This window comes from Chiroxiphia lanceolata, chromosome 1 (assembly GCF_009829145.1).
Source record: "Chiroxiphia lanceolata isolate bChiLan1 chromosome 1, bChiLan1.pri, whole genome shotgun sequence".
NCBI lineage: Eukaryota > Metazoa > Chordata > Aves > Passeriformes > Pipridae > Chiroxiphia > Chiroxiphia lanceolata.
The window spans coordinates 61,611,506-61,632,461 of record NC_045637.1 but is presented as its reverse complement, the minus strand read 5'-3'; the positions used below and the strand labels follow the sequence as shown (position 1 = coordinate 61,632,461).

At 38.2% G+C, this 20,956-nt stretch overlaps 1 protein-coding gene across 1 annotated transcript; it reads right to left on the bottom strand.

Moving 5' to 3' along the window:
• Nucleotides 1–171: 171 nt before the first annotated feature.
• On the bottom strand, nucleotides 172–12,698 carry GALR1 (galanin receptor 1). The gene is made up of 3 exons (XM_032708399.1): nucleotides 11,782–12,698; nucleotides 4,714–4,779; nucleotides 172–1,341 (listed from the first exon to the last, which is right to left on the bottom strand). The coding sequence occupies exons 1-3, from the start codon at nucleotides 12,481–12,483 to the stop codon at nucleotides 1,024–1,026; spliced, it is 1,086 nt and encodes a 361-aa protein (XP_032564290.1). The 5' UTR covers nucleotides 12,484–12,698; the 3' UTR covers nucleotides 172–1,023.
• Between the last annotated feature and the right edge of the window lie 8,258 nt (nucleotides 12,699–20,956).

Here is a 20,956-nt window from a genome sequence, read left to right as displayed (position 1 = left end):
CTGAAACTATTAATTTTATTTAAGAATTTGCAGAATTGTACCATTTGCATTACATATTTTGCATTCATTTCAATGCAACATTCTGTGTATTTCCAATTTAAAACTGCATGATATCAAGCCCCACAACTTTTAAGGGAATGCTATTTTTAAATACTTACGCATTGTCTAGAATTGCTTTATGGAACATAATATTTTAAAACATATGCATATATTGCACATTTAAAACTGTATGTCCATCTCGAAGTCTATAAAGTTGAGAAAACATACACACACATGCACATTCAACACGTGAAGAAAAGCTCCCTTCAGACATAAATCCACATTTTGGCACAACTACACACAAGCCATAAAAAAAACCTTCTATAGCGTACATAAAAGTTCTATGTCTACAGTAAGGCAGCCATATGAAGTGGAAAAACAGTCCATCCTTGCTCAGTAAGATACATTACGAACAGCTAAACAGATAAAATTAGCATTTCCTCTCTAAAGCAATTGTATCAAGCTGTACACAGCTTATTTCAACTCCAAGTCAGAGCCCATGCTTAATTAAAAAAAAAAAGGCATTGTCAAAACAATCTGAAGAGAGAACAGAAGTTTTACTTTCTGAAATCATAGTACCCGAGTATTTATTATCTTTAAGACAGAAAATTTATCCATCATTTCACTTTGATGGAGTAAGATGTCAGAAAGTTACCTGTCCATATCAACATCTTCTTGTATATTTGTATGCTTAGTGAGTAAGAATACAGACATATAATCTCAACATTTTTTTCTCAAATATCTTTAAATATTTAAATATCTTAAAAAGGTTCAAGAGCTTCATTTGATAAAGCTATCTAAGATGCAAAGGATCAGCCCAAATTTCTTTCATACCAGTTTAACAGACTTTTGCTACACATGCAACTTCAGTACATTAAATACCAATTAGTTTTATCAAGATAAACACAGGATAAAGCTCATTGTGCTTTTTCTTGGTGTTTAGTTGACACAAATGAAGAGCCAACATACAGGCCTTCTAAATATTCATACATGGGTACAATTGGTGGATGGTGGTGTATCTATCCGACTTTTATTTTCCTTAGCATCATTCAGAGGTGACTTTTTACCCGTCTGGCATTTGAAGACTTGTTTGTAGGCCTTCCTAAAGTTTTCAGATAGAAATGCATATATAACTGGGTTCACAGAAGAATTGCTGTAAGCCAGGCAGTGTGCAATTACCCTGAAGAGAAAGGAGGCTTGAGTCAGTGGGAAAACTCCGAATTCAGCCCAGAGATGGATCACGTGATGCGGCAGCCAGGAGATGCCAAAAACCACTACCACCACCAACACAGTCTGTGCTGTCTGAGACAAGGAAAGGAAAACACAGATGTCTGATGAGCACTTGAAGAATCAGCTTTAAACCTGCCTCAAAACCATTATTTGGTGGAAAAAAAAATACACTGAGAGAGACCAAACTGGAATATTTATTACTGATTTTACCCCATTACCCGTATGGGCTTTATTTTTCATAGTGAACTACTGCAAAGGAGAACCTTAGCCTGGAAAATGCCATAGTACAATGCAAACACATAACTTTCCTCAAAGATAAAGAATGATGTTCCCAACTCCCTACACAAAAGCCTAGCTTTTTCTGAGGTGGATGTAAGCCTGATGTAAAATAATATTAACAGGGATCTTTGAGAAATCTCATCCAGATCTGATGATCTATATTTTAGTATAGTGCACAAGGACTTCTCATGAAAATTTCAAGAGAGATCTAGTATGCATGAAGGCAGCTCATGGAAGAGGTTAGAGCAGTCACTTTGCTCAACTGCTTAGTAAAGATGCGGGAATTTTTTTGAAAGTCTCTCCTTTAAAAATAGAATTTCCGCAGGGAGTGTCATACAACCACATTCTGGGATATAAGTAGAGGGAAAAAAAAAGAGTAAGGAGCTTGAATTTTCTGGTGATTGCATGTTGTCAAAAGCAATCTGGAAATTAAAGCTCACCACCAAATACTGAATTAAAAAAATGGAACTCAAAATATCCTCAGTGCTACCTCCATATTCCACTTCCACTATTTATGAGACAAACAACCATCAACATCATTAGATCCATTCTGACAGCTGCAGAATCAGTTAGTACAACCCTCCAGGTGCTGAAGGAGTTCTGCCAGGGCACAGTGGAATTTGACTGTCAATGTTTTTTTTTAGCTTTCACTTACTTCAGAAACAACAAGTTACTGCTTTGCAGTTGCCTAACTAATTAATATATACTCCTCTAACAAGTATTCTCTTCAACTCAATTAGCCTCCCAATTAAAAGCTGATAATAATTCAAAAGCATATTATGTTATGGGCCATTATGATGACTATATTAATGCTTTATAATATAATTTTTCAGAAAACTTAGGCTCTTCTTCACAGCCAAAACTAACCCAGTGAACATAGAGTGATAAATATTGCAGCACAGAAAATTTGTTGAGTTTTTGATAGTTTATTGAACTTGGTCTATACTTCTTGAACTGATTAATGCTCAGTAATAATTCAGACTGATCTACCTAATCAGAATATGAGTTGACTTAGAGAAACTTGTGGGGAAAAAATTTTGATTTCTGTGGCAACAGGCCAAAATAACTTATGACAGATACTGTTGCTGGTTAGTATAATCTCACAACAGAAATCAGAGGACATTATATCTGTAGTTAATATAATTTGTATAGTCTTAAGCAATCATCTTTTCAAAAGTGGTTCCTCTACTTAGCCCTATGGAGTTTAAGTCATTTGCCACTAAAACAGCCACAGAAATGTTTTCTTTTTCAGGTCTCATCAGTATAATGTGTGTTAAGAAGGGTGTACAATATAAGAGCAGTTCTTTCTCTGATCACTGTGTTAGATGTGTTAATATTCTAAGTGAAAACAGATTTTCAGGATACCACATGTACTTCGAAAGAGGCACATTACTTCAGTTTGTTCAAAATTCTAAAAAAAAATTAACTAGGAAAATCACCACCTTTCAGTAGATTATAGATGCACCTGAAAGCAGAGGCTGACCATGTGTCCCTTTTAACTTTTACTGAAGTTATTTCACATCTGCAGAATAAGCAATTTTGCATTAGGAAACCTCACAACATTTTTTTTATCCCTTTGTTCCTCCTAAGCCTAACTTCAGAGTTTAACTTTTCAAAATCATCACTATGTCTTACAAACAAGGTATCACTAAAGAGCAGCTCTTGTTTACCTGATGGGGGTTTGCTTAGGGTTTCCCATTAGCAAATAAAGCCCGCCTGATATATTGTTAATACTAATGCTTGGTGACCAAAATGCATGAAAAATATAATTTAGGCAAATTAATATTTTTCATTAATTTTTTCCACACAAACAGCAAATTTATTGTAAGGTTCTACTACCAAAATATTCCTAAAGGTTTCAGTAAAGCCACAAATGTATAATTACACCTGAAATGCATTCTTAACAAGACGGTAGAAGGAAATAAAAATAAAAAAGATAGAGAGAGCATTAGCACACTAATGAATGTGGTGTTTGAAAAACATAAGTTAGGCCTTAGATTCAGAAACTTATTTTCTAAGGCAAAAGAAAAGTTTTGGCTTAATTTTTTTCCCCTTTTGATTACTGAATCCTGATTCATCCAAGCAGTCTTGATCATGTCTGTAATGCTTTACCCTGAAGCTATGAATGCTAGTTCCTAGCCAGATATGTAATTCTTAAGAGTTAGTGTTTAGTGGAATGCACAGATTTCCAGTTTGAGAATAATTTAGATGAGAAATGGCAATATATAGAATGTCTTTGAAAACTACACCATTGGCCTTGACAACACTAAATGCAAAACTGTATATATTAAGTATACAGAATCAGGGCCGTAAAGGTCCTAATTCTAGGAATCGAAATCTATTGACTAGGGTATTTTTCAGGAAAATAGAGAATGCATAAATAATAGCTCACTTATTCCCTGTTGAGCCCATGTACATCTCATTTACATTGCAGACAGTCTGCATGTCCATATGGAAATAGTGATCAGATCAAATGAAGAGCTATTGCCTAAGGAATTTTTCTGACTCCAGTGTCATAAACTGAGAAGTTAGTTGATGATTACTGTGGTCAAATCTGTATTATATTAACTGACAATTTCTTGGTATAAACACATCTTTCAAATATTGTTCTAAGTCACAAAGCTTATATTCTGCTTTAAAGACCTTTCATGATTCTACTGGTAACCAGTACGTAACTTGCATCTTGAATGTAGAACCAAAAAACACTGTGTGGAAAATCAAAGAAGAATAGGAGAATCATTAAAAGTCTCTTATTAGAGACCCTAATTTTAAACATATAACAGAGGAATTCTTTAAAAAATATTAAAAAACCAGCTAATTAAAAAAAATCCCATTATTTAGTCAGGGGAAAATGCCTGTGAGAAAAAAAGACCAAAACCATCTAATTCTAAAGATAGGTTGTCTCTCCATGCCTAAATTTCAGATACTTTGAAGTTCAAAATATGGGGATCTCAGGTAATGGCTTGATGTAATGTGATGGAAAACTTGGATCGGAAAAGACTCCAATCCTGCTAAGTTCAGAGGGACACTGAATACTCCATGAAATACTTAATTTCAGTTTCTTCTTTCTGTTACATCTTTAGCAACAAGCAATAAAATACCAAATGTGTTTAGCCATAATACTAAAATATAAACAAATAAATAATAGTAATGAATACAATATACCTTTTTCTTGGATGCTTCTGACTTCTTTGACATGTTTCTCAACTTCTTGTGCAGGTGGTTAAGAACCTGAAAAGATTAATTTGCATCTTGTATTGTATTTCACCATTTCCTATTCAAATAAAATTCAAACCCACATATCTTAGAGTATGCTCTTCTGCACTGAATGATTCCCTTACAAGCATTGCTGATCCAATTTACACATTTCCAAAGTGCACAGTATGAAAACTGAAGGAAATACATATCTGCAGCTGTATGAATCCACAAATATGAAACAGACCACAACTGAATTCTCATATAAAAATTCAGACATATTACATTAAAAATACATGTTATGAATTAACAAGGAAACCCATTATGCACCTAGAATTAGCAACCACTCTTCTTCCATTAAAAATCAATACCTGTTAATTTAGAATGACCTTTACTGAGTGTAACACAAGAAAAATATATTTTGAGTCAGAGTTTTTCTGAGTCAGCTGAATAATTTCCTTCTTTCAGATGCATTTTTGATTAATATAATCAGGATGCTGGCACTACTTGATCTTCAAAAGAAGCTTGGGCTTTCAAAAATAATTTATACCAAAATGAGGCTCAATATATGAGGTGTGACTTTTATCAACAGTTTGATGATATTCATCATGCGTCTTTCACGAGTAATTTTTAAAAATATGTTACAAAAAGGCTCATCATCCAAGAGCAGGATCAAAATTTCAACATAGTACTTTACACATAAGATTTTGGATAGTGGATGCACAGAGGTACATGCCCTACTTTATCTGCCGCCATTATTACCTGAATCCAGTATATTCTTATGGCATGATTTGTAGGTATGGAGGGCAGGGAATATGCTCTTCAGCTGAATATGTTTAACATACTACAAACCATACAGAATAAAAAAGATAAATTCTTATTAAACTGGAGGATTTAATTAAGATATGGCAAGAGGTAATTTTTAGAGACAGCATCAAAGTGAAGGGCTCTGTTAGATGATGCTGCTAGGTTGCATTTTATATTGCTCTAAGATGAAATAAGAATGATATAAAAGGTAAGATCATCCAGATTTAGTAGGTAAAATAATCCAGCTTTAAAATAATTTTTTAAGGAATGTAACACTGAATTTAACGGTCCATAAGGACTTCTTAAGGTGGGGAAAAGGGTGCAAATTCAAGTTCTTTTATATCATCTGGGGACATTTTCTTTGTTTTCTTTGGGAAGCACACCTAACCACTACCAGGACAGACATCAGTCAAGGTTACCTACAGATATGATCCCACTCTGGCATCTGAGTCTTAGAGACATATATACTGAATTAAAAGAAATAAATTGGTATTTGTGAATAACCATAGCTCATCAGCAGATTCCACTTTTTCAGTGTCTACTCTTAGCTACCAGTGAACCAAGAGCAACAATAAGACTAAAAATTAATTGTAACCACTTAATATTGTAAGTGCAGTCCGTTTGTGGTTATCTGTGCACTAACATGTGAAAGACTCATCCTGCAAGCACTTCCTATTCTGAAACACTATCCAGACTGCCACCAAGGCTAACCTGAGCTCAGGAAAAGCAGGGAAAAAATAAATCAGTTTTCCCTGAGAAGGTCCCCTTTTGGCTTTATTCCTACTTCTTCTTCAGGATGAAGCAGACCAGAAAATGACAGAGGAAACCCTGAGGTCCATCAGAAGATCAGGAAAATAACCATCTGGCTCACAGACTTTTTATTCACTTACCATCACCCTGTACAAAACAGCTGAATTGCTGGGTCTATTGGTGAAAAATGTAAAACTAAAAAAGGGCATGCAAGGAATAAAATTAAGTTCACTTCCCATCACTGCTGCTTCATCTATCATACCTCCTTCACATAATTTACAAAGATGGGCTGTTTCACTGAACCCTCACAGCCCAAAACTAAAATCAGATAAACTCATCCCAGAAATCAGAACTGCAAAGTCTTTTTTTAAAGTTACAAGTATTTTTGTCTCCTGTGCTTAAACTTTTAGCACAAATTTTTGCATTGTATCTCTCTCCAATCCAAAGAAAGATGCAGTAGACAAAACTGTTAAATTGGATATTTGGTGGGGATGGGAGATGGTGGTGGAGAGTTTTGGTGCCAATTTAGATGATAACTTTTAAATGAATCCTTCTCAACTTCCCCTCTTTCAGATTATATATATATTTCATAAAATAAGCATCTGCAGTGAAAACATGCTGGCTCTAGGTAGTAGTGTACCAGATGGTATGCAAACTAGCAGCAAGAGAAATATGCAAAATGCAATTACTTATCAACATCAGTGGAACAGCACTCAAAGACCAACACAGAATGCCATGGAGGGATAAAAAGAGCTGTGTTTATGCACAAACACTACAAGGCAAATGAAAAACACTCTCCTTACCGCCCATTTCAAATTATCTCTTCTCTGGGCCAATGAATACTAAATTATTCCTCTAAGAGCCACTGTCTTTACCTGAATGAACAATAATTCTACATGCGCCTCTTAATTTGTCTCAGGCTATTTCTCTTAAGAAAGTATTTCAAAATATCCACTAATACATTTACATGTATTAGTGGGTACATTTACACTAATAGATTTACATTGTGTTTTTAATCTATGGAATTAAATACCGAGCTTGCTAAAAAACAGGTCCTAACCTGTTCTCATAAGGTGTAACAGTTTTTTAAAAAATTAAGCTCTGTAGAAAAGAAACATGAAACTTTTCTAACTCCAGCTTTCATGTCCCTGTTCTTAGTTGGCTCTGAGGGAAGGAACAGCTTTTCTGTCTTCCCATCTGCATGTATACAATAATTCCACTGACTACACCTTCATTATCAGCCATTGAAAATCATGCAATGCAGAAGGAAAGCCAGGTCATTATCAAATAAGAATGAACTGCTTGTTTAACAGAGCCATAATGTAAGCATTACATTCTGAACCATCTCTGTAGTATGAACCTGATTTAAATTCAAGTGCCATTGCCTGCAATCCATGTTTTAAAGTAATGTTGCTACTTCTATTGTCACAATAGATCCTTCACCCTCTTTCAATTAAGTGTGTCACTCTTTTCAGTGCAGTTTAATAATTTTTCCCCTTGCTGCTCAGCAAAATTTAAGATACAATATCTGAAGCCAAAAACCACATAAGCTTGTATCTTATGTTGAGGCTCTTACTTTTTATGGCTTAGTTTTAACCAATTCTATAAATCATACATGACTTCTGTGAATTCAAAATGTTCAGAATGATAGATAACAATGGAAACACTCCCAAGGCAAGACATATTTGTTTTTAAAAAAGCTTTTAACATCATACATCTATAGAAGGAAAAGTTTGTTAATAATTACAGGTATCCGACCTAAAGGCTTGATTGAAGGAAGCCTGATTTTCAAGGACTGAATCCTTGAAAAGCTGTGGTATCCAAAATTAGTTGTCACATTGCATGACCCTGGCAGGTGCCAATTTTTGTTAGAAGCTGTCTGGGAATCATTTATCACTTCGCTCTTTAAGAACACATTAGTGAGCAAATGTTGTAGCACTGCTATGAAGCACACACAGTAAAGTGAGTATTAAAAAAATATGGCAAGTAGTATGATAAGCAATGAAAAGAATACAGACTGTCTACAAGTATGCAGTGCTGTGACTCAACTAAAAATGACATAATCACTGATCCTCTCTCTTGAGTAGTAAACTTCTTTCAAGAGTAAGTCTGTGAGGCAAAAAACACTTGTTTCCTACAGATTTGTGACTTCTTGACTGTGTTCCCAAAAAGATGTGTCTTCTCCATATGTTGATGCTACATAAGACCTCTTCCCCTATGGCTTATCTGATGTTTAACAGTTGAGTGCAAACTGACTCTCCTTAAGAGAGGATGATGGAGACTTTCTACCTTCCTCACCCATTGGCTGCTGTTTTCACAAAACTAGGGAAATAGCAATCCTCCTGATATTTTCACTTCTCTATCAAAAATTTGGCTGAAAGTGAAGCAAAGTTATTTACGGAAGAGAGAAAAGGTGAAACTGTACACACAAGACACAGAGCACAATCTCGTGAATCTCTACTTGAAGAGCACATCGCGTGAGGTATTTTGGGAAGACACTGTTTCCAAATACCTGCCACTATCAGGACTTCTGCAGGTTATCCACTGGGGAAAATATAAATCTTTCCTAATACAATTTAGGGGAGAGAGAGAGAGAGAGATTGAGAGAGAGAGAGAGAGAGAGAGAGAGAGAGAAAACTTGGCTCCCTTTTAGAGTGACTAAAAAATGAGACTTTCAAAATTTGAAAGTTCAATTGCAATTTGCTTATGAAAGAAACAGAACTGCCTTAAAGCAGTCTGGAAAAGGCAATATATTCAAATAGAGAAATTAGTCTCCTTTGTCTTAATCTGTATCAGATCTTAATCTGTATCAGAAGATTGCATTATTTCACTGATCCACTCTTCATGAAAATCAGTGAAGTCCATAAGAAACTAATGCAGAGACTAACCTCTCCTATGAAGACAGGTTGAGAGCTGGGGTTGCTCAGCCTGGAGAAGAGACTGGTCTGTGGAGACCCTTTGCCAGTCTTCCAGTACCTAGAGGGGGCCTATGAGAGAGCTGGATAGGGACTTATTACACGAGCATATAGTGATAGGACAAGGGGTCACAGCTTTAAGATGAAGGAGGGTAGGTTTAGATTAGATATTAGGAAGAAATTCCTTGCCATGAGGGTGGTGAGGTACTGGAACTGTGGATGCCACATCCTCGAAAGTGTTCAAGGCCAGGTAGGATGGAGCTCTGAGTAACTTGGTCTAGTGGGAGGTGTCCCTGCCCATGACAGGGGGTTTGGAACTAGATGATCTTTAGGGTCCTTTCCAACCCAAACTGTCCTATGATTCTATGATCTTTATAGTACTTCTGATGGTATTCCACAGCAGCAGTCCTCTAACCCTGTGTGCATTCAGAAGCCAAAATACTTGTTGTACTTCATAAAACTTTAATAACATCAATAAAAGCTTGCAGCGACCAATTTACTCAAGATCTGTCAGAGTAGGAATGGCTTTGAGAAATCTGAAACTTCAGCTCTGATTTTCAGCTACTATCATCCTTAATTTCTCCCTCACTCTGCCCGAAGTGCCCAACTATTGCAGGTGGAGATTTGCCAGTGGTTCCTAATGAGGGCAGGAACAAGTGGGGTATAAGCTGTGGGGTAGAAATACCTTCAATAGCCTTGTACATGTCATGGCATTTTGCAGCGTCATTGACACTGATGGGAATACCAGGTATTTCCTAGGTATCTTCTAAAACTCAGGCCTTCAGGTTAGATCTTCCAGTCTGACACCACAGCAAGCAGGATAATACATATAGACTCAAAACTCATCACCAAGCAAGCATGACATCCTAGCCTGGCAATAATTTAAGCACCTGATTTTATTGTAATATCAAGTGGCCTTGATTTCACTGACTTGTTCTGGGCTTGTTTTTACATAGGGTTGCTATTGTTGGCTTGGGGTTTTTGTTGTGGTTCTTTTGGTTTGGTTTTAACTACATATTCATACTAATATTGAGATATCTACTTTTGTAGAGGTGCTTTGTAACAACGGGATGTGTTATATTTACTATGCATATATTTTGATTAAGCATATTTCTTTCTTTCCTCCCTATATTGTGCAGGACTATCCTAATTTAGAAAGTATTGTTTTCAGTTTTCTCTCATATAGACTTTATACTGAAACTGAAGATGCTTTGGCTTTGAAATAGGGAAAAATTAGTAGCTGGATACCTCCCTCTCCACTCATTCTGTAACATTCTCTGTGCAATATGTAGTGTTTTCCTCAAACTGATGATCTATGGCTACAGCTCAGTCTTATTCACCACTGTAGATGAAATACCAGTGTATTCAGAGAGGGAGAGCAGTATTCAGTTTATGTATGAAAACATGCATTTCTTCTTCATTTGCCAGGTTGAACTTGTTTTGCTACAACCGGTAATTTAGAAATATTGTCCTTTGAGCTCTGCATGCCTTGATTTTAGCAGAGTCAGATGCCATTCTTGCCTCAATTTACACCTCACAATTACACTGATGTAATACAGAACATAAAATTCTTTGATCAAATTAACTACTTCAGGTACATCTATTGAACTTGCCAATTAAAGAACTGCCTTCCCAACACTTAAGCAGCCCTTATCTGCAAGAGCAGTCCTATCCTCTCAAATGTAAATCACTGCCCAGGGAGAAATCCTGCAGCTGAAGGTTGCTGGCACAGAAACAGCAGGATCTCTGCCTAACTCAGCAGGTAGCAACTGGTGTTCCGGATCCTGTTCAGCAGCAAGCAGAGGGCCCTATGCTGAAGGCTACAATTATTACACACAGAAAAAATAAGCAGAAAAGTCCTTAAATACCTGTATTTAGGTACCCTTGCTTATTACTTTTTCCTGCGTGGGTCCTCATGCCCTGCTCCCTGGAACTACCTGCCCTTGCTGAAGTCAGAGGCAAACCTCCCATCAGCTTCAGGTGGGGCAAGACAGGGCACATAAGGACCAGGCAGTAGGATGCACATTTTGCTCTTCACGTGTTAACTGGACCAGACCAAACTGGTAGTTTGTGTCTTTTTTAAGTGCACTGCATTTTAAAGAATGACTGTGAAGCCTGGAAAACTTGTTGCTTTGTTGTACTTCATTGAGTTAAACTCCTCATACAGCACTGCAAGAAAATAAAATAGTTGTGACAGAGAAAGCAGCAGAGCACTGGGGCTTCTCAGCATTCTGCAACAAGGAAATCTGGCAGAGAGACCCCCTTAACTGTCAAAACCACACCCCACCCCCCTGCTCGCCTCATGCAATCTCTGTTTTGACCTGTACCACTGCACAGATGTCGTCCCCTCCTAGCTATAAAACCTGCTCCCTCCTTTTGTGCCACTGCACAGATGTTGTCTCCTCCCAGCTATAAAATCTGTTCTCTCCCTTTGTCCCATAAATTCACCCCTACTCCTTTTCCTCCCAACAGTGCCACGTCCCTACACATGCCCAGAAATGACCCTACCACCATCCTGGACATTTACCACCATCATACCCCCCCATTCCTTTTACATTTGCCTCACCTTGGCATAGCAGAAGGTGATGAGAAGCAGTGGCAGCAGATATCCGAAGACGAATGTGCAAACCACGTAGACCTTCTTGTGGCGTGGGTTGGGCCAGTGCTCCCAGCAAAAGGTCTGGTTGCTGGTCTCACGGTGGAAGATGCGCTGGTGGTGAGCCACAGGTGAGGCCATGGCGAAGGAGAGTGCCCAGATGAGCCCCACACCCACCAGTGCGTTGCGGGGAATGCGCAGGGCCGAGGAGCGCCGGGAGTGCACAATGGCCACATAGCGGTCCACGGACATGGCCGAGAGCGTGAAGATGCTCACCAGCATGGAGATGGTGAAGAAGTAGTGGATGAACTTGCAGATGAAGGCACCCAGCACCCAGGTGGGGAGCACGTAGACCGTAGACTGGAAAGGAATGCAGAAGAGTAGGTAGGCCAGGTCGGCGATGCTCAGGTTGAGGATGAAGATGTTGGTGGTGCTTCGGCGCTTGCCTGGCTTGCTCCTTGCCAGCACCGTGATCACCAGGGTGTTGCCCAGCACCCCCAGGGTGAAGATCAAGCCGAAGACGATCAAGGTGATGAAGTTCTCGATGCCGATGCCGAAGAGGGGCTTCCCCTCCTCCTCTGGCAGCCCAGAGAGGTTGAACTCCCCGCGGGGCAGCTCTGCCCCAGCTCGGGACCTGTTGAGGGGCCCCGCCGCGGGCTCCCGCGGCTCCATCCTTCCCCTTGCGCGCCGGGCAAAGTTCTCGCGGGTGGAACGCGGAGTCACCGCTCCCCGGCACCGCGGACGGCGGCGAGCCAAGGGCGGCCGCCCCACAGCGCCGGGAGGCGGCAGGGAGCGGCGGGTGCCGCCGCTTAGGGCACCCCGGCGCTCGCAGGGGCACGGAGCCTGCTCGGCAGCCCCACCGCCCCCCGCAGGCGGAGCCCGCCCGACTTGTCTGCGGAGACCCTCTTCCCCGCTGCCACCGCGCCCGCCCCGCGCAGCGCCGGAGCGTCCACGACCCCCGCTCTGGTAGTGGCCGCCCGCTGCTCCGGGAGATTGAGCTCCCCAGGAACGTCTTCTCGGAGAAAGAAAGGGTGGGGTTTTTTTCCTGCCTCCTTATTTTCCCCCACCCTTTTCTTCCCTTCTTTCAGCTTGTGATTGCCCACGCAGGGCGGCAGTGAGAGCGCGGGGCGGTCCGCGGGTAGGAGCGGAATCCCAGTCCTCTCCGCAGAAAACTTCTCTCTGCTTGGTGCCTCCGCTCCTAGGGAGATTCGGGAGCCGCGTCTGCCAGAAAGGCTGGGCGGCGTTCGGCAGGTCCGGTCGGGCTTAAATGAACTCTCTTGGAAAGACAGAAAAAATGAAGTGCCTGAGTGAACCCACCTCAACAGGTAGCCAGCCGGCAGCAAGAGTTAGTCCTCCAGGCTAAACGCTGCCTGTGCTCATTGTTTTCATCTCCTTCACAGGTTTCCATTAATCGGTCCGTACTATGAAGTATCTCAAAGGACAAAAGGTGGCAGACGTTGTCACTCCTTAAAAAAAAAAAAAAAAAAAAAAAAAAAAAAAGGAAAAGGGAAATCTAATCTAGCCTCTTTTCGCTGCCAAATCACAACTCCCGTTGTGAGCTCTGCCGCGGCAGGACCGTATCCCCGTTGAGGGCCAGCAGGCTCCTTGGAGCCGGGCAGACGCAGGCAGTCCTAAGCGGTGCTGAAATGGGAGCTCCTGAAAATCCAGTCTTTTCAGAATGGAGTGAAATATAAAACTTCTTCCAGAATATGGATACGAGTTCATATGAATATTCTCATCGGCATATCTGCATTATGAATGAAACGGATTTGCCTGAGGGTTCTTAGCCACTTGTTTTAGAATTACCAGTCAGGGAGCTACAGCTGGCAGCAGCAGTGACCAACAGAATTGTCCAGATGCGCTGTTGGAGGCAGTGAGCTCTTGTTTGCGTATTTCTCAGTCTGCAGTTTGACAGGGGTTTTTTTCTACCTTTCTTTTTGCTACTTATATTGAAGCATTTCAGCAGCTGCACATCAGCTGACTGCAAAGCTACTGACTTCTGTAGATGTAGATTTTAATTAAACTTACATATGGTCTGCTCCGTTATGTCCAAAGGAACACCTCATGGGAGAACACAATTCAGTTTATATAGATCTTAGAAGTTTACGTGGATTGAGCTGTTTTATGCATCTGTTGTAACTCAGTTAAGAAGTTGCAAACATATCAAGCAAAAATGAACCAACAAAGATTCCTCAAACACTTGGGGGTTGTTTATTTTTTCTAATGTGCATTCTTTATAATTTTTTGACATGCTTGATTACCATGAAAATCTACCAGTCTCTACTTCTGCAAGTGATTTGAGAAAGAACATTGTTAAACATTTCTAGGATGTCACACACTTTTTTGAAAGTGGTCTGAGTATATTGTGAAAATTAACAGAAGTCACTATAGATTTTCCTGGTGTTGCTGATGACTGTGTTTGACTATGAATTCCTTCATGTGGTGAGTGAGATACAGGAAACATCTTGAATACCTCTGATGTTTTGCTTTTGAATCATGTCTTGTTGCCAGACATCGCTCTTTTTCTGGGATGCCAGGAGTGCAAACTTGGCTTTAATGAAATTAATACTAACAATTACATTGATAAGAACTTTCCATCTGAAATGCTGTGTTAAATCCTCATCACTCACACTTCTGTTTTCTTGAGAAATAGTATCTTTTGAACGGTATAGCCTGAAAGGTGACCAAAGAATGTCAGACTTTACAGACAAGTAAGAAGGAAAATTGGTTACAGAAAAAAAATTAGTTTTAGGAAAAAGTAACCTGAAAACCACATTAGAGATTTGGATGGGAATATTCACTCTATTAGTTTCCTTTAGATATTTAATTGACAGTTTCATAGTTCAAGCTTTGCTTTTCTGCTACATATCTATTGTAAAGTATATAGTTCCTATAAGACTGCCCTGAGCATTACGTGGAAAAAACCTGAGAATACAACTATATTGTATTTATTCTGTCGGACCTTCAGGCTTCAGCTTTTACATGAGTGAAGTTCCCACATTTACAGCACTCATGATTGCTGTTAAGATTGTCATAACCAAACAGGTGTTGACATTTTAATCCACTGCTTTTCTTATCTAGACTGAGTAAAATTTTCATGCAATAGAAAGTTCAGATGAAAAAGTTGTTACGGATTCAGTACAAATAATTATCTAGTTAAACACAGAAAGTAGTCGAAAAAGTAGGTAAAAAAACCAGTAAAAAATTTGCATCACACTTTAGAAGAATAGATTTCATATCTTTGCAAAAGGGATCTCTTAAGTATCTGCCTCATGCATTTCCTTGAATCTAGTTTTATTGAGTCTAGTCCTGAACACCTTTTGACATAAAGAGATCTACTAAAACTAGAATAGAATATGAACTTCAGAAAGAGCAAGAAATTAAATGCGGTGTTCTTCTGTCTGTAATAGAATCCACAGTCATCTTTATCTGATGATAGCTCACCTCCAAAAACTTATTTGGCTTCAAAATTTTCCATAGCAATTAGTGGAGAAAATAATAGGATATATCTATAAAGGAGATGGGAACCTCTGTACCCTGTTAAATGTAGGCCTCCATATTTACTCCTCAGTGGCTTAAACAGGAAGATATTACTGAAAAAGCATACCAGAACATCCTTCCTTTTGCTCGCTCCAGCGGTTAGGTATCTTATTTTTATATGATTCCAATAATAAAAGTATTTCACTTACACTGGTATATTTTTGTTTCAGGAATGAGAAATCACATAAAAGTCTGACACATAATAGGACACACAACTTCCCTAAGAAGTGTTTCAATAACATACTGTATAAATTCTTTTTTTCTTGTTTTTTTTTTCTATGGTGAAGTTGAAGCTAGAGTTGAGGTTCAAGGCTCTAAACTACACCCCATGGAAACAATTTAAAGTGTACTAATTTTAAAGCATATGAGTAGCCCTAAATTTTAGAAATCTTTTGACAACTTAGCCCTTAGCTGATTTACCAGTTTTCCTTGCTGCAAAAAATATTTTCCAGATTTGGTTGTGTTTTGTTTATAAAACACAAGACTGAAAACAGACTTATTTTGAAGACTGACTCTTCTTATTTATTTGTGAAACAAGATCAGGCACAATAGTCACATCAATTTTACCCCATTATTTATGACAAGTTCCTGGAGTAGGAATTTGCATTATTAAGGCAGATGTGAACTTTAAATATAATTCAAAAGCGAAATAAAAAAAGTTCATGATTCATAACCAACCTTTGAGTCACCTTCCATAAAGTTACTAGTGTGTAAAAGTCAAATATCTATAAGCATTAACTCACCTTCTATCTATATTCTTGGGAATAATGTAGCCCTCAGGTCATAGTTGTCTCTACATCAGATTTCCACTGTGGAGAGGTGTCACCAATAAACTGAAGTTTATTGCTTCTTGCTGACATTTAGAAAGAAGTAAACATCTGCCCATATACATTTGAGAGCTATTGTCATTCCATCCCAGTTTGCAATGATTTTTTTTCTCCTAGTTCTGTACCCTAGTTCTTGAAAATCAGTTCTAAAAAAGATTTTAAAGTGCAGGCAATCAAAAGAAGAAAAGTAAATTTGAAGCTACAGTTCCCAAAATCCCATTCATACTTTGTATTACTATTTAATGCTTTAAAGTAATACATTTAGTCTTAAAAATTCTGTACAAAAACATGTACCCATACTTTATTCAATGCCCAGCAATTTTCTCTGTGAAAATGCCAAAAGCTAATCACCATGGCCTAGCAACACGAAATTGCTTTATAGTTGTTGAAAAGGGTTGCTTGTTTCATTTTCCTTGATTTGAGACAATTACCCCATGGAATGTTTTTTAATGTTGACTGCAGAAGCAACTTGCCTGTGTATAAAAACACAGCTGTGTTTTGTCTAAAACTGAGAGCATCAATATCTGTTATTCCTTGACAAAACAGAATCAAGAGTATTTTGATGAACCCTTGTAATACAATATAGCACAACAGAGCAAGTCTTATAAAACTCAGGTGTCCAGGTCGTGGGCACAGCATCTGCAGAAGTCGTTTAAACGAACACTTATTCTACCTTCAAACAGCTTTATAAATTGTACATCTGACTGGTTTGAGGTAGTAGGGCAAGAATAGAAGGCTTAAGTTCTGTAAAATGAACTTCAAGTTTCCAGGTAGGAAAAATGGAAACGCAGGCTACTGAAGGTACCTCACCCATGTGGGAAACATCAAAGTTACCAAGGCTGAAAGAGATCACAGTGGAAAGAAGTAACTCGGAAAGCATGACTGCTGCTGAAGCAGGTGTGTGCTGCTGGTAAAGAAACTGGGAGTTTGCAGGTTGCTTTGTCTAAGGTCAGCTCCAGGCATAGGCCAAGAAAGCAACTTGCCAAAGGCAGTGAATAGGCTGACCTAAGTAAAAAGGCCAGGGCCTCACTGCCCAGCCCTGGAGAATTTGATCACCGAGGCATTCTTTGGGCAAAGAGAGAAAACTGGTGGGCAGTAGACAGAGGATGGGAACCCTTCACAGCAGTTACTGCTGCCTCTACCTTCTCCTCCATCCTGACGGCAGCAGTAGCGTCAACGTTGGCTTCTTCGGGCTCTCCATAGATACTCAGAAAGGGCTTATGTGTCAGCAGCATCTTGAACTTGGCTTCACTCCAGTCTTCCTTGGTCAAGGGAAGCAAAATCTGATTTGTACACATTGCCAAGGAGCCTGCAGATGGCTCCAAATACAGCTATGCAAGAAAAGAAAAGTGAGAGGGTTGCCATCTTCCTGCAGGTATTGTGCCCAAAAAGATGTATAAGTTGATTTTGATTTTTCTTGGAATGTTAATATTTGTTATATGGATGTCTATCTAAGCAGAGATTTATAGTATCTAGGAAAATGTAAAAACCATACCTCTATAGCTGTGCAAAGGCCTTGTGAAGATATAGTACAGAAGAACGGGACTTTTTTAGATAAAAACTGCTAGTTCACCATTTCTTTTAATTTTGTCTGGCAGACTGCCATCATATAAATTGTGAGTCAGGAAACAAAAACTTTAAGGCAGATTTAATAGTCTTCATTAGAATTACTATTAGAATTACCAACAGATCCTGTCTGCTTTACAAAGCATGACTCTTATCTTCTAGTTAAACAGCCTGACAAAATTAATTTCAGTTACAAAGTTCTGGGGATGACTAGAGGATTGTTTTCTTTTACAGGTTTGTATGCTGCCCACCACTTTAGTACTGCTAGGACTTTGTCTGTGTCCAGAAATCAAGGAAAGGACATTAAAATATAGAGATCAAAATGACAAATTCAACACAGCGAATTCATTCCATAGTTGCCATAGATCTTAACTTAAGGTCTTGCAGAAACCAGTTTTCAGTGCTGTTGTCAGCTCTCGCAATTTTTTTTCTGACAGAACAGAGACTGCATCTACTTTCAGGTAATTAGTGAAACATTTTACTGCAGTGGATGGAGGTAGCTTGAGCTTGGTTTTGTTTGAGCCAGACTTTTCTTTTTTATTGGTTTTTGTAACTGCCTGAGTTGGTGCTTATTGATTCAGGTGCAGCTGTACAGTGTTTCAAATTGCTCTGGGAGAGGGCTTCATTCAGAGACAGATCACTAAACTGATTCTATTTTTCATTTTTCTGAGATTTCATGGGAGATGTTATTACTCAGAGTTTATTTGAAGTTTACCAAAAATACAGATGAAGTTTTCTTCCCTCATCTCCCAAGACCGACTGGGCACAGGCAAGCACCACGACAGAGAGTTCTGCTGGAGGAGTTCCTGATCAAACTGCCCTGCATCTCAAAAGGCAAACAGAAATCAGTTTTCTGATATAACCAATTTCTGAAATAATCAATTTTCACAAATGTCTATTTATCCTAAAATGCTAGCACTGATGGAAGCCCCACAACCTTTTAGTGATCAGTAATCATTTACAACCAGAACGCTCTTTGCTATTGTTTGCTTATATCTCTAGTGCAGCGATTTAAGCATACTCCTCTCTTGTATGTGGATATGGAAAACAATGTATTCTCTCTTCTTTTGCAGACACTTTCCAGCATTTGAAGACTAGCAGTCCTTGCTGGAGGATGTTCAGGTTCACAGGCATCCACCTAGTGGTGGAACTTGAGGGAAAAATTTGATCCAATATATAAAGATTTCTACACTTTTCCTCCTGGAAGGAAAACAGCGATGTGCCTTTGTTTACAATGACCACTTATAGAGAATCCAGAGGTTTATACGAGCTAATTTAAAGAAGCATTGAAAGTAGACTCAATTGTGGAGCATCCGTATTTTGTGCTTTCATGCATCTCACTTTTCCTGTCAGTCCTATGTGCAGCTCAGTTCTTTGTGTCATCAGCCCAGCACAAGAAGCTGTGTTTGCTTTTGATAATCAGATCCCCTCATGACATTATTTTTGAAGTGTTTCATTCCAAGAAATCATGACCTGTGAAAATCAACATGCAAATAGGGCCATTTCATATTTCATTAACCACAGTGACAAACTCTGTGTGTCTGTCAGAAGAGATTTTATTTCACTATTTTCTTTGGTATATTTAATAAATGGATTTTCTTTTGAGTTTTAGTTTGATTTTGATATGAAAAACAGAACAAAGTAACTCATTTTTATATGGCTGGATTCTTGCTATTTTTGTTTTTTCCCCTTTTACAAACATTACAGAAACCAGCTTTTGAAACTTCTGGTTTTTAAAAAGTATATTTTTTTAGTTCTAATTATTTTCAGCTTCCAGTGATATCCCACAAGTAATTTTCCGGTGTTCAGCTTCCAGTGATATCCCACAAGTAATTTTCCGGGAACAAGTCAATCACAGCATCAGGTTAGTAGATTATAGAATTTGCATAACTTTGTGAATCTGTTTCTATTTTTTTAACAATGTTTGACCTTTAGGTTCACTGAGTTTGAAGACTATCACTGGTAAAATTTGGCTTAGCTGAAGCCTTGTCAGTTTTTATCAGTTTTGTATCTGGGTTTTGACTTTTTATAAAAAGTTACTTACTAAAGAAATCCTCAGCCTTTATTTGCATATTAATTTAAGAATTTAATGCGATAATGTAAATTAAAATGCAAGATTTTTAGTTTTGTTATGGTAGCCCATGTTTGATTTAAAACTGAAATACTGAACAGAAAGAGAAAATACAGCTACAGAAACTAAGGAGCAAATCCACTTTCCAATTGCTTTAGTCGTATTTTTCATATTATTTTTGGTACATTTCTATTAAAGACTTCTAAAGGAAAAATATGCAAAAGATGGATCTGTAGTGAATTGACAGCTATTTTTATCTATATGAGAACATACTGATTTTCAATAAACTGTTTCAGTTGTGAAAGGGTGACCTTATCAATGAAATATGCTCTTTTGCTATTCTTGCCAAAAATACCATATAGTAGTCAAGACCACTACCCATCAGTTGTATCTATCAGTTTTCTGGAGATAAAATTAACTCTTCAGATTTTTTTCATGTAGGAAAAATAATCAATGGATAAAATATACTTTTTCTGAGATGCAGAGAACCTAGAGTAGTGTTGTTTAAATTCTTAGCAGAGCTTATCCAAATGGATATTAATGAAACTGAAGTACTTCAGGGATTTCATTTCAAGAGCTTACTGCATTTCTTCCTATTATTTTATATTGTGATGTTTTCTGAGAGCAAGATGCTTGCAATTTATACAGGTTCTTGCAGCACCATAGAAAAATCTATGTCTCAAGGAGAGACATAATATTATACAGTAATGATTGAAGAGAATAGGTTTGTGTTTATATTGGTTTGGAATAAATCTATACTAGGGTCTTATAGTACACATTTCATTATAAAAATTCTGAAGGAAAATCTAAATACTTGAAATTTTTGCTATGTTAGGTTATTGAAAAGACACCAGCAAATGCACATTTCTCTTATCTGTTTAATGAGCACTACTCAAATTAAAACACTGTGGAAAACCTAATGTAGACAAACTTGAATCAACCAGTACCAAACTAACTCATGGCCATTTACATTGACTTAACAGTCATATAAATAGTTTATTTTTGTATTTATTAGTCATCTTTAAAGGAGAAAGATTTTGTGTCAAAAATTGTGTAATAAATCCGATATTTTCTTCAAAAATTCGGCTCTATTTATGCAAAGTAGAGCACAATATGCTATTGTCAAGGACTTAAAATGAAG